Source organism: Leiobunum rupestre, chromosome 1 (genome assembly GCF_980474605.1).
Source record: "Leiobunum rupestre chromosome 1, qqLeiRupe1.1.hap1, whole genome shotgun sequence".
NCBI lineage: Eukaryota > Metazoa > Arthropoda > Arachnida > Opiliones > Sclerosomatidae > Leiobunum > Leiobunum rupestre.
This window is the reverse complement of record NC_143384.1, coordinates 73,386,001-73,403,337: the sequence shown is the minus strand read 5'-3', so window position 1 is coordinate 73,403,337 and position 17,337 is coordinate 73,386,001. Positions and strand designations below refer to the sequence as shown.

Here is a 17,337-nt window from a genome sequence, read left to right as displayed (position 1 = left end):
TGGGATACCTCAAAAACCGACTTCGGTCGAATGGGATTTCGGTCGAATGGGACTAAAGCGTTATTTCCAAGACTGGCTGTAGCGCCAATCAATATTAGCTTCTGTTAAAGCTGCTGTCAGAACTTTGAAATTCCCAATAACAACAATAAAGGCCAACTACAATGTCATCAAGGACAATGTTGTAGGAACAAGGGGTGACGTGGTGCAATCGTTTTTTTTTAAATGTTCGACATTATTTACGAAATCCATAATAATTAATTTATTATAAGTTGTTAAACAACAACAAAAAATGCTAATTACGTCACTTTTGCCAAACATTTGCAGTCCATACCAATATTACCACAAGCCAATTTTTTTTTCAGTAATACCAACTTTTAGGACTATCCAAATACGCTAGCGCTACCCACTAAAATAGGCGGTGATCCTTAGCACAGTGGTAAGTGGTGGTACACCAGTAAAAATTCAAATTTGTAATTTCTTTAAAGAATTTAGTTTGAAAAGCGTCAATTTGGCAAGTCGGACTTGAGGTGTTAAAGCTATCAGAGAAAATGTTTGACCTCCCTTTCGCCATTTACTGAACAATAAGTACTTATTGAAGTTTCAAATGAAAAGATTTCGTTCCAGTGCCGCAATTACTGAAGGTGGGGCCCTAGGCACTAAGTTGGTGGATGCCTATGTAAGGAAAGCGTAAAAACGCCAAACTCGCGTGTCCCGAAGCTGAGCTGATGTCACGATAATAATGAATTTTCAAATAATAAAGCAACAAGCCTGATATGTTTTTCTCTGAAACCGAATCGGTGAAAAATCCATTGATTTCATCAGTGAGTGAAATTTTCACTGCAAAACCAGTGAAACAGTAAAAGTCCACTGATTTTTCAGTACACAAATTTATTTTTGCCGTTGATGGGGGCCCATAGGCCTGTGTCTAGTAGGCCTAGTCCTTAATCCGGCACTACGTTTCGAACTTGATTAGCTATTTACGTTATCAGACAGATCTTCAATACCCTTTCAATAAAAACTTATAGAGGTTAACGGTAATAGTGAGTGTAGGGAGCTGTTGGCTCTCGTGGCATGAAGGGCTTTCCACCACCCTCCTACGCATTGTAATCTGGCCATCTGATTTTAAAAGGCATTAAAAGTCGCTAGATGACTTGTGCCTAAGTTGCAGCAAGCGGGCATTGCCCCCTTGAATTTTTATGTGCTAAAAAAGTTCACAAATAGATAGAAAATAACCCTTTCCTAAGGTATAATATCTTGGGAAAGTCTTTAGTACTGTATATTATCCTGAATTATGCAATAGCAATTTTAATTTAAAATCCATAAAATATAAAATTTTACGTGTTTTTGCCTTTTAAAAAAATCTGCTTTCCTACACCCCCGGGACATTCGATTTGGGTACATTTGTTCGAATTTAATTCGTCCGAACGGTGGTACAAATGTTCGAATGCCGGAAAACAGGATCGTATGTCCGAAAACGTATTTCATTTGCCAGAAATATTTATCACTTGTAACTTTGGTTGGTGATTTAGTCGTTCAATTTATGTTAACTTTACTAGCGAATTTCATTTGTTCGAATAATCGTTTGTCCGTTTTTTCGAACATTAGGAATTTGTTGTTTTTTTTTTAAATATTGTTAATATAAGAAAATAGTAACATTAACGTGAACCTAACCTAACCTAACCTAAAACGGCAATAAGAAATACTAATTTAGTGACAGAATTCGGACAAGTGATGCTACCGATTCGGACGAATGAAACAAACAAGTTGTTTGAAACATTTGTTATTTCGGCGGTTCGGACGAATGAAATTGGAACATTTGTTCCACCGTTCGGACGATTGAAATTCGAACAAATGTACCTACCCCGGACATTCAAGTTTTGTCCCCTACTGAAAAATCCTGAAATGGCGTTCCTTCTAGGATGGTGCCTTGGCCCCTTGGGTATTAGCTCATTATCATTATTATCCTTAATTCTCTTCCGAAGTTACATTTATAAACTGGTGGCATTAGTACCGTAGCTAGAAATTCGGCGAAGGAGGGTGATCATACTACGTAATTAGGATCTATTCATACGCAAGAAGACCAAACCCACTTATCACAAATGCCACAGCGAATCAGATTATCCAAATGGCAATCTTAATCCATGAGCACAACGGTCAGATTGGTATCTTTTGATAGTCCTCAGCTCATAAATATGACGTTACTCGGCTAGACAATTTATTATTTATAATTTACTTATCGTAACGTTGGTTATATAATTCGAAATACAAGTGTTCGTTATCACCAAGAGTGTAATTATTCTTTGATAGAATGACTGTTGAGTCGATAAAGGCCAGGTTTGCGTGAAAATTCTAAGAATTCTTCCTTTGATTGTGTGAATTTTCACTTCTCATATTTTTGACGGTCCTTCTCGCAGGAGGTGACGTCATCTCTTCTCACGAGTTTTCTCGAGAAGAGTGAGAATTCCTCCGGGCATTCTCACTTGGCCAAAAAGGGGGATATTATAAATACAAATGGCAGCTAATATTCTAATCAGTTTACTTGATGCTGAAGAAAATAAACAAAATGATATTTTTGTAGACGAAAACGAATTTCATAGAAAACCGAATGTTAAGTTAATTTCCGATTAAATATTTCCTTTTAAATTATAAAATAAATGTTTTCTTCCTTCATAAATTGTCGTTAAATCTGGTAAAAATAATATTTAATGTCAAAGGCTTAGTTAACAACGTTCGTTAAATTATCGTAAACCGCCATCTTTAGAAGAATCTTTTTACATTTGACGCTTTTTAGCGAGTTCACACGAGGAGAAAAATTATCTCGAAGAACTCTTCTCAAGAATTCCTTCTTAGAATTTGGACGAGCCTCGGGGTAGAATTTTCCCCTGGCAACTAGGAGCAACAAACACAGCAGCCCACGGGCCCACATAAGGAGAACGCAACCCGTCAAAAGTAGTGCATTTTCTTGGGTACAATTTTCATTGGTTATAGACGCTTTAGCGCCTGCTGCCGTCGGAAGGGGAAAATTCGGAAATTGTTTTCCCCCTGCCCGTAAAACGTTCAGCGTAAAGGTTCATCCAATTAAATTCGTCCACAACACTGCCTTAGCGTGTTTAAAGGCTAGCTGCGTTCTCCTTGTGTTTGTTACTCCTAGGTGTCAGCTAGGAGCAACAAACACAGCACCCCACACAAGGAGAAAGCAACCCGTCGAAAGTCGTGCATTTTCTTGAGTACAATTTTCATTGGTTATAGACGCTTTAGCGCCTGCTGCCGTCGGAAGGGGAAAATTCGGAAATTGTCTTCCCCCCTGCCCGTAAAACGTTCAGCGTAAAGGTTCATCCAATGAAATTTGTACACAACACTGCCTTAGCGTGTTTAAAGGCTAGCTGCGTTCTCCTTGTGTTTGTTGCTCCTAGCTCTCACTATGCATTCGTGATCGAAAACTATAGCTACGCCCTCTTTCAGTTGGCTTATTATAAATTACGCGTATTACAGGGTTTCGGATGAAATATAAGCTGACATAGCTGCCAAAGGTTAAATTACGCGAAAAGGTAGAAAAGTCCATAATAACTAATTCCCAATCGAGCGAGGTAAGGTAAATTGAGGTAAGTTCAAATATTTGTGAATAATTGCTAATAAAACTAACAAAATAGAAAATTATTTGGATAAATTCGACTAAATTGGACCAATTTAAAAAAATTGGGTGAACCCGAAAAACACAATAAATTTTGGTATATTTATGTTAAATACGATAAATATTCGGCAATATAAGTAATAACGTGTAAATTTTAATTAATTTGAGTTAATTCGTCTGTATTGGACAAAGTTGATTAAATTGGGTAAATACTGATAATTTAAGGTAATGTATATATTACGGAAAATTCGAGTTTAATTCGGTAAGATATAGTAACGTTCGGTAAGTTACGACTAATTTAAGTAAATTCGTCTAAATTATACAAAAAGGATTAAATTGGGTAAATACTATTAAATTGAAAAATATTACTTTAGATAAATGCGAGTTAAAGATGAATAACTAAAAATATATAATATGGGAACATTTTAGTATTTTTGGGTGAATTATTCTGTCGTTGGGTAAATGCTCATAAATTGAGGTAAGTTGAAGTATTTGTGAATATATGAACAAAATATAAGTTAATTCCGATATATTTGACTAAATTGGATCAATTTCAATAAATTGGGTAAAACCGAAAAATTCAGTAAAATTTGGTAAATTTGAGTGAAATACGAGAAATATTCGACAATATAAGTAATAAAGGGTAAATTTTAATTAATTTGGTTTAAATCGTCTAAATTGGACAAAGTCGATTAATTTGGGTCCAATTTAGTCGAATTAATCTAAATAATTTTCTATTTCGTTAGTTTAATTGGCAACTATTCACAAATATTTGAACTAACCTCAATTTACCTTACCTCGCTCGCTTTTACACAACGACGTACCAATTAACCGAAAAATAGTCTCTCTTACCCAAAAATACAAAAGATTTCTCAATTTACATATTTTTTTTAATCTTAATTTTTTGAAATATGTGATTTTCCCATATAGAGAATTTTGGATTTGGTGTTGTCAAAAACCTTTTCGTCGGCCATGGCAAAACGAAAGCCCATCGTTACATTTCCCTTTGGGAATTTTAAACTTACGTTAAGGTCTACTAATTCACCGAGTTTAAGCAAAGTCGGTGGGTTACCCTTCGGGTCGCCTCCTTGTAAGTAAAAATATAATATTCAAACCAGTCGGCCTTAATTTAAAAAACATATGTAACTTTTAATGCAAAAATCACCCAAAAATAACTAAAATAGGAAAATGATTAACTTCTTGTTCTCCAATTCCAAAACTTTATAACGTGCTACCCAGGGCATGCCAGATGCTTTCGATTGACATATCAGCGACCCTTCTAAACCTAATAGGCGAAACTATAAAGTCCAGGGGGCTGAAAAGATGGTAGTCACGTGACTTTGTAGAGAACTGCAGCGCCATCTATCCGAAGGAATACGAATTATTATTCATTTTCTTTTGCTAATGTCGGTTTAAATTTTGATCGATTCATCTAAATAATCTAATTATTATTATTATTATTATTATTATTATTATTATTATTATTATTATTATTATTATTATTTAAAACATCTTGTGGAAGTTAATTAGCTGCCTGCAGTATCTGGAAGGAATATTTTTTTCTTTACCGTCGCACGGCCAACTATGAACACGAGTTACCGAATCGAAGTTGGCTGCGAGATGGTAGTCACGTGATTTTGTTTTCCCATTTTAACAAGTTGGTTAAGACCAAATTTACTTTATAGTTTCGCCTATTGTTGAAGAGTTATGTGGAATAGGACAGCATCGGAATCGGGTACACTGAACGCCCAGTAAACACAAATCTCTGACGGATTGTGTTTACGGGGGCAAAAAAAGCTAAACCCTAACAAATTAAAGTAGTGATAAAACTTACGAATACTGGAACCAATAGGTCTTCGAGGATAAAATTGAAATGCGAAACTCGAACTAAAAAACCAATGAAAATGGAATTAGAATAGCCAGAATTTAGACCGGTTTCGCCCTATTTCGAGCTCGTTTGTACCACGCAGGGAATCTGGCTTGCGACTATCCATGGATAATCCATGGACTAATTAATTAGTCCGTGGATAATCAATACCACGGCCAACTTTGATCTCTCGCGCTACAGCGGTCATATCATTCGTTGACGTTTCTGTGTTAACCTATGAGCAAAAGATGTGTATGACGTGAGCGCCCCTAGCGGATTATTATTTTTAGAATAGCTTTTACATTGAAGCCAATATAAAAACCGAACGTGGCGCTGAACTCCTACACGTTATAGTACAGTTTATAGGGGGAAAATCCTTGCTCGCGGAATTTCGACGAATGTGTTGGCCGCTGTAGCGCGAACAGCGCGTAATCAAAGTTGGCCGTGTCTATACCTACGTACCCAAATATATCTAAATTGAAAAGAAAAGCTAAGCCTAAACATGAAAAATATCAAAACGCGTTGCGTAGCAACGGAAAGCCAAATAGTGGGATATTGGTGGAGAACGAAATTTGATTAGCTTCAAATATGGAAATTTTGGTTATTTATAATAATAATAATAATTTGTTTAATTCAGGATAAAAAAGCTGTACACTTATTGGGCCCTGATTCGCGATACAAAAGATACTATAATGCTCGAAACAAAAGAAATTATTTATATTAAAATTGATGATAGTGCCCGAAAATCGAAAATAAAAAAACAGAATTACAAAAATAAAAGATGTGACAGTAATAAAATTATAAAAAAAGGCTAATAGTAAGTATTGCTAAATTGAAAAACAGGTCAGCTCCAGTTTTGATATGTATCTAATCGACACTTGAATGCTGAAGCGGAGGATTTGGTCTTAACTGCAGCCGGGAGAACATTCCTAAATTTCACAACCCGTGGTTGCACCATTTTCATTTGTTTTTTAGTCAAAGATCTATTTGGTCCGAGTTTCACGTTTTAATTTTAGTCTCGGAGACCTATTGGTCCCAGTATTTCGTAAGTTTTATCATTACTTTAAATATGTTAGCGTAATTTAACAGTTAATAAAAAACCCCTATGGACTATAGCCCATAGGGGTTTTTTATTAACTGTAATTTGCATGTTATAACGGTCGGCCCAGATATTTCTCAGTGAAGTTTAGCTATAAGCTATATAACTAGTTTAAGGTTAGTCACACAACATACAAATAAACTCAAAGGCCTCTACTGGACGAAAAATTGATAAATTGAGGTTGAACATTTCCCGCCATATTCCCAACGCACACAAGCTGTATTTTGGAGAAAAAAAATCATGCTCGGTTATTGGTGTTTGTAGTTTATGTGATATGATATGGGATACGGGCCAAATTATTATTCAACGTAAGGAATTCGATAATTCCAATTAGTTACTAAAATTAGTACAAGTGTGGTTGGTTGACATTTCCAAGTAATACTGGTAGTAATATAAGTAGTAGTAGTAATAGTAGTAGCAGTTGTCGTTGTAGCAGTAGTTATAGAAGTAATGGTAGTAATATAAGCAGTAGTAGTAGTAGTAGTAGTAGTAGTAGTAGTAGTAGTAGCAGTGGTTGTTGTAGCAGTAGTTATAGCAGTAATGATAGTAGTATAGCCAGGGCCATGCAGAGACATTTCGGGCCCCGGGGTAAATGACGTCATCGCGGGCCCTTGAAACTGGAATTTTCAAAGGGGGTGCTGGTACAGAGCAAGATGATGGGCCCGTAACATAACGGGCCCTTAAAAATCACGTTTCTGGGCCCTTTTTCTCTGGACCCTGGGAATTTTGTCCCTCTGCACCCATCTCTACACGGCCCTGGTAGCAGCAGTAATGGTAGTATTAGTTTCAGCAGTAGTGCTAGTATTAGAACTACAGTATACATTTCTTAGCGTCATCCGTACTTATACTCGATTAAATTTAATTTTTCCTATTATGATCGAGGGGGGAATTGAATCTGCATCACCCTCGATCCAAATCGTTCCTATGCGAACACACGAACTCAACATTTCATATCCTCTACGACGGGCTGAAATAATGACGAAATGAGAGCCAAAGGGAACCTCGACTAGGGTCAGTCCCCCTATTATCGGATAGAATTCTGTTTAATATTATGCAAAAAAATTGACGCGAAAGAAAAACCAAACAAAATACATTTTTCAATAGGTGGTATCTCCATTTATATTTCAGAATAGTTAACAGGGGTGCGGGCATTGAATTGGGAATAATACTGCTAGAATTACAATTACGATTTCGGTTGTCATGGTTACGCGGGATCTGTTCTGAGAAGACTGTACGAAATTCATCTTTATAATTAGGTGGTAGCGCCATCTATATTTTGTAAAGTTATATGGCTAAAAATAAATAATTATTAGCTAACTCACCGTAACTTGAGTTAAAAAGGATCGTGTTGACAGAATAAAATTATTTTTAAACAACTTCAAAGGTTTGTTTGTTACGAGTAATCATACATTTCAATTTCGCATCAGATTCTCTAAAAAATTCAATTGCAATATAGTTGCCACCACTAGAGACAGATGCCGCCACGGTAGAACGATAAAGTTGATAAAGTCTCCTTATTGAACGAAATTGGTCCCGCGCCAGTCAGATTTAGTGGTACCTCTATTTATTCCCAACTCAATGGGTGCGGGCCTCTGTGGCAAGAAGAAAGCAGCATCGAACCAGGGTCACTAAGTTTTCTTTGTTTTAAATTAAGAAGGGGGAGAGGAAATTAATTTCCCTCCGGTTTTTGGATATTATTTTCAAGTACTTTAGTAGTTGCCAATTATACATTCTGGGTATCAATGAAAAGACTGAATATTTCACTATAAATTTTTAAAGTAAAAAAGGCTTTGCGTTTTCTTATTGCAATGAAACAATTCGATTACGTATTGTAATTAAAACCCTATTATCGGACACGTCTTATACTAATTTTCGGATTGTCTGTCAGACATCATTCTATCATGCCTATTAGTTCAGGGAAATAAGGATTTAACATAAAAAAAATTATAAACAAGGGAAAATAAACGGGAATCGATTCATTAAATAAAGTTAATTTAGGGGGGAGGACATATTCCGGCGTCAGAGGGGTGATTATTTGGTCTTTGTTTAACTTTAGGACACTACCACGAGAGATATTGAAATTCACGTAAAACCTAAACTATTCATGTGGCATAGCTCGCTTAGGGGGTCACTGAATAACGAAAATACAATGACCTTGAACCAAGTTGTCAAGGTCATTAAAAATTATTACTAGAACGATTATATTAGTTACAATTAGAGAAGTGTGAACCAGATCATTTTACATCGAAATACCTGTAATCCGAGGTGAATTATCGAGGCTCGATGATGTCTAGGGTCCAAAATATAGGACCAATGCTTTCTAGAGCCCGTACTGAGGTTTGATGCTACCTGGGGCCCGTAACGAGGTTTATTGATATCTGGGGCCCGTAATGAGGTTTAATGCTATCTGGGGCCCGTAATGAGGTTTAATGCTATCTGGGGCCCGTAATAAGGTTTGATGCTATCTGGGGCCCATAATGAGGTTTAATGCTATCTGGGGCCCGTAACGAGTTTAATTGATATATGGGGCCCGTAACGAGGTTTGATGAAATCTGGGGCCCGATAACAAGGTTTGATGAAATCTGGGGCCCGATAACAAGGTTCGATGAAATCTGGGGCCTGCAACGATGCTCAAAGCTTTCTGGGGCCCGTAGCGAGGTTTGATGATATCAGGGGCCCATAAAAAGTTATGATGATACCGGGGCTCAAACGAGTTCCCATGATATCGGTATGAAGAGCTATTATTAATAGGGCCCGCAACGAAGCCCGATGATGTACAGGGCCTTACAGAAGCTCAATTATTAATAGGCCCGCAATGAAACCCGGTGATGTCTAGGACCAGTATCGCAGCTCTATTATTAACAGGGCCCGCAACACGCTCGATGAAGTCAGAACCAGTGGAAATGTAGAAAATGTCCGGTTTTAAGGGCCCTTTGTCCGGTTGAAAGGCACCGGTGTCCGAAACTTAAGTTCGTGTGTCCGGTTCTTATCTCCTATTGTCCGAACCAAAGGTACATCGCCCGATAAAAGGACCAGTGGTGTCCGATTCATTATCCAAATGTCCGATAATAGGCACTCGTACTAGCCAATTAATTATTCAATTTAGCACTAATTTACATATTTTTTTAAAAACAATTTCGAAAACATCTGGTCAAGAATGTACCATATTCCATAGTTCTGAGGTTTAAAAAAGGATCTCAGCTGTTTACCTTAGTTTAAATATGAATTTTCTATAAGTTGTCCGATAATAGGGGGACTGACCCTATACCAAATAGAAGTTTACAAAAAGGCAAACACCTGTTTGTGGAATAATAAACAGTCAAACTGAAAACAGAGCGAGGTGGCAACGTGCTAGAGTGAGTCGATCGAAAAAACGTGGGCATCAATGGCTGTTGTAAAGTAATAAATAAGAATTAAAATACTTTATTAAGTTCGTGAATAATAGGGAGCAATATGGGAGAGAGATATCCATTGATCAGGTTAGACATTCTATTATAATTATTATTATTATTCTTCAAACTCAGGGCTTAAGTAGACTTGAATCTTTTTAAATTGTTAAATTTTAAAAAAGCTGCTACTTCATGACTTAGAAAAAACTTTATTTTATTCGGAGCTTTCGGACCGTGGTCCTTCTTCAGCGAGTGACTGTTACAAGTGAATCTTTTTATTTTTGGGTTGCCAATAAAGAATTGATTAACCATTGCTGTCTGTTTGTGATCTGTTTAATGCTGACACCTATTTTCTTAATTGTATTCCAAATACATCCCCTAGACAACTAATCGACTTTTAACTGTATCTTCCCCTAATTTGTAAACTTTAATCCATTCCAATTTATATAGTCGTGTATATTTTAAAAAAAAAAGTGTTGCACTACGTAATATAGCATGGGAAAATCACAAATCGCCATTTTAAAAAAATTATAAAATTAAAATTTTTTCAAAACAATTGGATAAAATTGGATAAAATTGGATAAAATTGGATAAAATTGGATAAAATTTGATAAAATTGGATAAAATTGGATAAAATTGGATAAAATTGGATAAAATTGGATAAAATTGGATAAAATTTGATAAAATTGGATAAAATTGGATAAAATTTTATAAAATTTGATAAAATTGGATAAAATTGGATAAAATTGGATAAAATTGGATAAAATTGGATAAAATTGGATAAAATTGGATAAAATTTGATAAAATTTGATAAAATTTGATAAAATTGGATAAAATTTGATAAAATTTGATAAAATTGGATAAAATTGGATAAAACTGGATAAAATTGGATAAAATTTGATAAAATTTGATAAAATTGGATAAAATTGGATAAAATTGGATAAAATTGAATAAAATTGGATAAAATTGGATAAAATTGGATAAAATTGGATAAAATCGGATAAAATCGGATAAACTTGATAAAATTAGGTAAAATAGATACATTCGGGCCAACTCTATTAGCTCTTTCTATAAAATAATATATACACATAGATGTATATAAAGTGATATTTCCGTGTAGAGGGTCTCGTGCGTTTTCGCGCGAGCTCAACAAAAAAAATATGCGTGCGTCCTCTAACTTAAACTGCACGATGAATCTAACGTAATCACGTGACCTCTCGTATTTTATATAAAGAGCTATTAAATACTGTCAGTGTAATCTTGGATAAATAATAGTAACACTATTATTTATCCAAGGTATAATCAGGTAGCTTTAACTGTACGTAACCAGGAAAGGATATATGTATACACTTGGAGTGAGAAGAATCCATTGGCACCGTGCTTCGAAAGGGGTTCGAGAAATGGGCGGTGCTTAAACTACGTCAAATGTATGACGTAACACGTGGAAAGAAAAATAATGGATAGCCCCACGGGTCATATGATAACGTTTTCTCGTCATTTTAGAGGAGACGGCACATTCGTAATTTTCAAAAACTTGTTTCGCGGGGAGCAGATTTGATTGGATCTGTAGATTAATATTAATAATAATAATAATAATAATAATAATCAGCTAGGCTAATACCCAAGGCACCACCCTAGGCCTAAGTCATCGAGCGACTTTTAAAGCCTTTTAATTTAGGTGGCCGGGTTACAAATGCGTAGGAAGGTGGTGGCAAGCCCTGCAAGCCACGCGAGCCAACAGCTCCCTACACTAACTATTACCGTTAACCTCAACAAGTTTTTATGGAAGGGGAAACCGAAGATCTCGGGGGAAAACCCCTTAAACCAGTGGGGAGAGAACTTGCAAACTCAACGCAGAAGGATTTGTTCCGAGTTTTCACCCAGTGCCACAAGCTGGGATCGAACCCGTCTCCTCTTGCTGCGAGGCGAAAGTGCTAACCACTCCGCCACCCCAACTCAATGGTTTTAATAGATCGTAAAACGTATAAATGAAACAAGGCTTAATGGCGACTAGGCATCGTGTTTAGCTTAGCACGTCGCTAGCGAATTTTCATATATTTCTTCATTATTATTCGCTTGAAGTGACCCAACTACCCCAAAAAATTCCGTTACCATATATAAAGACAAATACAGGGTGTTTCAAAAGGTTATGCAAAAATTTGAAGGAGTTGTAGGGGGCGAGTTGAGAAGTATACCTGTTTTTTTCCCATTCTCCTACGATGAGTTAAAAGAGCGCCAGAGAGCTTCAAAGTGCGGCCTACTAGACCCTGGAAGTAGGCTCTGGCTTAACCTCTCTATTAATTTTCATAAAAGAAAAATATCCTCTGTAGTATCCTATCTCTGCCGCCCACAAAAGATAAGGTAAACCCATGAGATAAGGAAGCTTGCTGAAAAGAAAATTTACAAGAGGAATAACATCCTTTTCACTTCAGCTAATGTTACGATTTAAGCTGTGCCTTTAGAACCTTTTAAAGCCTCATCTTAATTATTTAAGCTAAAGTTGCCATTCCTCTTCTATATTTTTTATGAAAATGTAATAAACAAAGAAACATTGGAAATCTCGGGAAATTAGAAGAAATATTGGGAAATGTCACGAATATGGGGAAATGTCACGAATATGGGGAAATGTCACGAATATGGGGAAATGTCACGAATATGGGGAAATGTCACGAATATGGGGAAATGTCACGAATATGGGGAAATGTCACGAATATGGGGAAATGTCACGAATATGGGGAAATGTCACGAATATGGAGAAATGTCACGAATATGGGGAAATGTCACGAATATGGAGAAATGTCACGAATATGGAGAAATGTCACGAATATGGGGAAATGTCACGAATATGGAGAAATGTCACGAATATGGGGAAATGTCACGAATATGGGGAAATGTCACGAATATGGGGAAATGTCACGAATATGGAGAAATGTCACGAATATGGGGAAATGTCACGAATATGGGGAAATGTCACGAATATGGAGAAATGTCACGAATATGGGGAAATGTCACGAATATGGATAAATGTCACGAATATGGGGAAATGTCACGAATATGGAGAAATGTCACGAATATGGAGAAATGTCACGAATATGGGGAAATGTCACGAATATGGGGAAATGTCACGAATATGGGGAAATGTCACGAATATGGAGAAATGTCACGAATATGGGGAAATGTCACGAATATGGAGAAATGTCACGAATATGGGGAAATGTCACGAATATGGGGAAATGTCACGAATATGGGGAAATGTCACGAATATGGAGAAATGTCACGAATATGGGGAAATGTCACGAATATGGAGAAATGTCACGAATATGGCGAAATGTCACGAATATGGCGAAATGTCACGAATATGGCGAAATGTCACGAATATGGGGAAATGTCACGAATATGGGGAAATGTCACGAATATGGGGAAATGTCACGAATATGGGGAAATGTCACGAATATGGGGAAATGTCACGAATATGGCGAAATGTCACGAATATGGGGAAATGTCACGAATATGGGGAAATGTCACGAATATGGGGAAATGTCACGAATATGGGGAAATGTCACGAATATGGCGAAATGTCACGAATATGGGGAAATGTCACGAATATGGGGAAATGTCACGAATATGGGGAAATGTCACGAATATGGGGAAATGTCACGAATATGGCGAAATGTCACGAATATGGCGAAATGTCACGAATAAACTTCTGATACTACTACTTGGCCCACGAGGGGTCGGAGTGTGCAATAACTGGTGGCTTTACCGGGGAGTCGGGGTCCGGCTCTTGTAACCCAGCACGGGCGGTGGTGCACTGGGAGATGTTAGCTCCGTCCAAATGGTCCTATCTCCACCTCCGACTTCGGTCCGGTGTGGGCTGGTAACTGGGCTTCGGCCCAGGCTAACGGAGAGGGGCCGGGCAAACTGGCCGTCTCGGCGGATTGAGTTGCCTGCTGTGGGGCTGCGGGCCTCCGTATGAGGGCACGGCGGACCCATCTCCCGGCCTTTTGTAGTTCCACCGGGATATCCGGTGCCAGCTGTGCCGGGTTATGCGGGCTGCCGTGTGCCCGCCGTTCCCCTTTAGGCGCTCCTTCCAAAGGTCGACCCATTGCTGCACCTTCTGCTGGGTTGAGTGGCTTGCGTCGAGGGCGTAACCATCAGTAGTGGGGTTCTGCTACCCATGCTGGTTTTGCCGCCTGTCCGGGTCTGTGGACGCTGGCGTAGGGCATAATGATGACAGACCTCCGGTGGTGTGGTTTCAATCTTACCGGTACACCGGGCTATAAATCTGACGCATGTCCATGATACTACTACTTATGGATGTGCGTAAGGGGTTACTTACACGTAATTACAATGAAACCTTTATTTCCATCATTAGCAATATGGCGACCCCTCGAGACCGGGCAGGGTCAGAGGGTAAAGGCGGTCCATATACCGTGACCACCATCGAAGTGACCAGACGTTCCCTGGACCAAAATACCTTCGAGGGTTTATACCGAAACTTAGCCAATGGAGAAAGAGCGCTTAAAGAGAAGCAGACCATAGGGGACAAGATAAAAGGTCAAATAAGCCGCCAGTGTACTTGGAGGGAGTTCGGCCGGTTTTGGGTCAACCGTTTCCCCTGCATCGACTGGATACGTCATTACGACGTCAAGAGGGATCTACTGGCCGACGTCATTGCCGGTTTCACCATCGCCATCTTTCAAGTGCCTCAAGGTATTATGGGAAATGTTTCATTGAAAAAGCTAGTAATTTTAATCGCAAATTTTAATTTAAATTGAATAGGAATGGCATACGCCATGCTGGCTAACGTGCCTCCCGTATATGGATTGTACACTTCGTTTTTCCCCGTTTTAACATACGCTCTGATGGGAACGTCCAAGCAAGCTTCCATTGGTGAGTAGTTCGTTAAATTGCTCTTAATCATATTAAGTGGATACCTTTCGCTTGTTCTTGGATTTCAGAGTAGGGTAAGAAGAACTAGGCACCACCTTAGACCCAAGTTAGCTAGCGACTATTAATGCCTATGAATCAGGTAGCCGGGTTACAATACGTAGGAGAGGAGATAACCTAATAATAATAATAATAATAATAATAATAATAATAATAATAATCAGCTAGGCTAATACGGTAATACCCAACTTGCAAACAGGGCCGTCGTAAGACCTCTTGGGGCTCTGGGCTAAATTATTTCTTAAGACCCTTGCGATCCCCAACGGTCAGCCTTTGTATGTCCGTTGTCTAAATTCAACTACACAAAAATCAAACCAAAACTTTTAATTTCAAAAGTATAACATAGACCTACTGAAAATAGATTTTACTGACATGGAGTCACTGTTAGGTTTTAGAAATTGTTGGTACCGTATGATACGCAATGTGGCGAAGAGTCAAATTACTTTAGACGTAACTAAAAGATACATATCATTAAATGAGCATAAATAATATGTATCCAACTAAACCCTTATCCCTAGAGTAGAAGCTTTATGGCTGGCCTTTCCGGGGCCCCAAACCTGGCTGGGGGGCCCTGGTCTGTAGCCCATTTAACCAGCGGCGGCGAGCGGAAAACATTTCTGTGGGGGCCCGGGCCATTATTTTTTATCCAAAAATTCATATACTTAAAACCTAAACAAGAAAATAAACAGCTTTAAATTTTTATCTATAGTAAAAAAAGCAGTGAACATGGCTAGATAATTAAGCCTTTCTTGGCCACATGCTTTACGAAGGTAGTTTAGCTAAATAGGGTACACGACGACGCGATTTCTGTTTGGACGAATCTATCGAAATCAATTTTACGGTTATATTATCTTAATGGTACTCGAATCTGCAATCTCAAAATAACTTCGGTAAAAGACTGAAATCGGACCCAAATAAAGGCAGTGAGATTATAAATTTTTTTGTTTGCTATTTTTCCTCAATTTTATTTCTGTGGGGGCTCTGCCCTCGTTTTTCTTTCCCTGTGGGAGCTCGAGCCCCAGAGCCCCCACGGAATCGCCGTCACTGCATTTAACCCATGCCTTATAGTCCAAGAGCCCATGACAAAATAAGCACGTGATAAGGTACACGATGGGTCAAGATATTTTTTAATTAGGTTAGTGATTTGTAACAAAGAACTGTTTGTCTTACGGGTCAAAGTGGGGGCTTTCGGGAAATACGAACCACGTGACGTCACTTCCGGTGACCATGAAAATTGGTATGACCCGATATTGGTATCATTCGATTGGTCTCAACGTGCTCTTACCAAATATTGCTAAATTAACCTTCAAATCTGAACCAAACGGCGTATAAGACTAAAAAACTAATTTTGTCTTATACATGTAAATTTGGGAGGGGCTCAAAATTAGTTTTTTAGTCTTATACGCCGTTTGGTTCAGATTTGAAGGTTAATTTAGCAATATTTGGTAAGAGCACGTTGAGACCAATCGAATGATACCAATATCGGGTCATACCAATTTTCATGGTCACCGGAAGTGACGTCACGTGGTTCGTATTTCCCGAAAGCCCCCACTTTGACCCGTAAGACAAACAGTTCTTGGTTACAAATCACTAACCTAATTAAAAAATATCTTGACCCATCGTGTACCTTATCACATGCTTATTTTGTCATGGGCTCTCGGACTATTAAGACGGCCCTGCTTGCAAACTCAACGCGGTCGGACTAGGTCAGAGTTTTCGCACAGTGCCTCAAGCAGTTATCACTAAATCCGGACTCGCACATGCCTAAAAATCTGATATCTAAGTATTTCATCGGTTGTAATAACGTAACTGATATCAAGCCCCGCCTTGACATGACATCACGTCCCGCCTTGACATGACATCACGTCTCAAACCACGAGGCAAACCCCACACCGCTACCCGAGAGCAAAAGTCAAGCAAGTCTAAAAACCCCATTAGTAAGTTTCCAGGTTTTATTTAAGACTACTTTCATAATTTTCCCTTATTTATTTCGCTCGTAATCTACTTTTAAAATCGACGAAAATTTTAAGGCGAGGAAATGAATTCCCCGCCTTTGGGACCTGTATTTGTGCTAGGCCTCGGTTTTTATGTTTGGAATTTAAAAATCATTGCGCAATACCGAGGCCTAGCACAAATACAGGTCCCAAAGGCAGGGAATTAATTTCCTCGCCCTAAATTTTTCGTCGATTTTAAAAGTATATTACGAGCGAAATAATTAAGGGAAAATTATGAAAGTAGTCTTAAATAAAACCTGGAAACTTACTAAAAATCATATGAAAAATTCAAAGTTGAGTACAAACACTAAAATTATTAAAAAGTCTCCGAATTGCAACACATTTAGGAAAACAAATTCCCGTAGGAAAAGCATTAGGGAGAAAAAACAATTTTCACGAAAATTCGT

At 38.0% G+C, this 17,337-nt stretch overlaps 1 protein-coding gene across 5 annotated transcripts in view; it reads left to right on the top strand.

The window, feature by feature from the left end:
- LOC149966345 (prestin-like) overlaps positions 1 to 17,337 on the top strand; it is a 45,973-nt gene that overhangs the window by 10,838 nt on the left and 17,798 nt on the right. For 3 of the 5 annotated variants that reach the window (XM_090153089.1, XM_090153080.1, XM_090153071.1), the window contains 2 exons: positions 14,362 to 14,699; positions 14,769 to 14,879. In XM_090153089.1, the coding sequence (XP_090009215.1) occupies positions 14,366 to 14,699; positions 14,769 to 14,879 (445 nt within the window). In that variant the 5' untranslated portion in view covers positions 14,362 to 14,365. Of the gene's footprint in view, positions 1 to 391; positions 437 to 3,566; positions 3,603 to 14,361; positions 14,700 to 14,768; positions 14,880 to 17,337 lie in introns of those variants that run through there. The other 2 variants (XM_090153105.1, XM_090153097.1) reach the window with 2 other exon arrangements.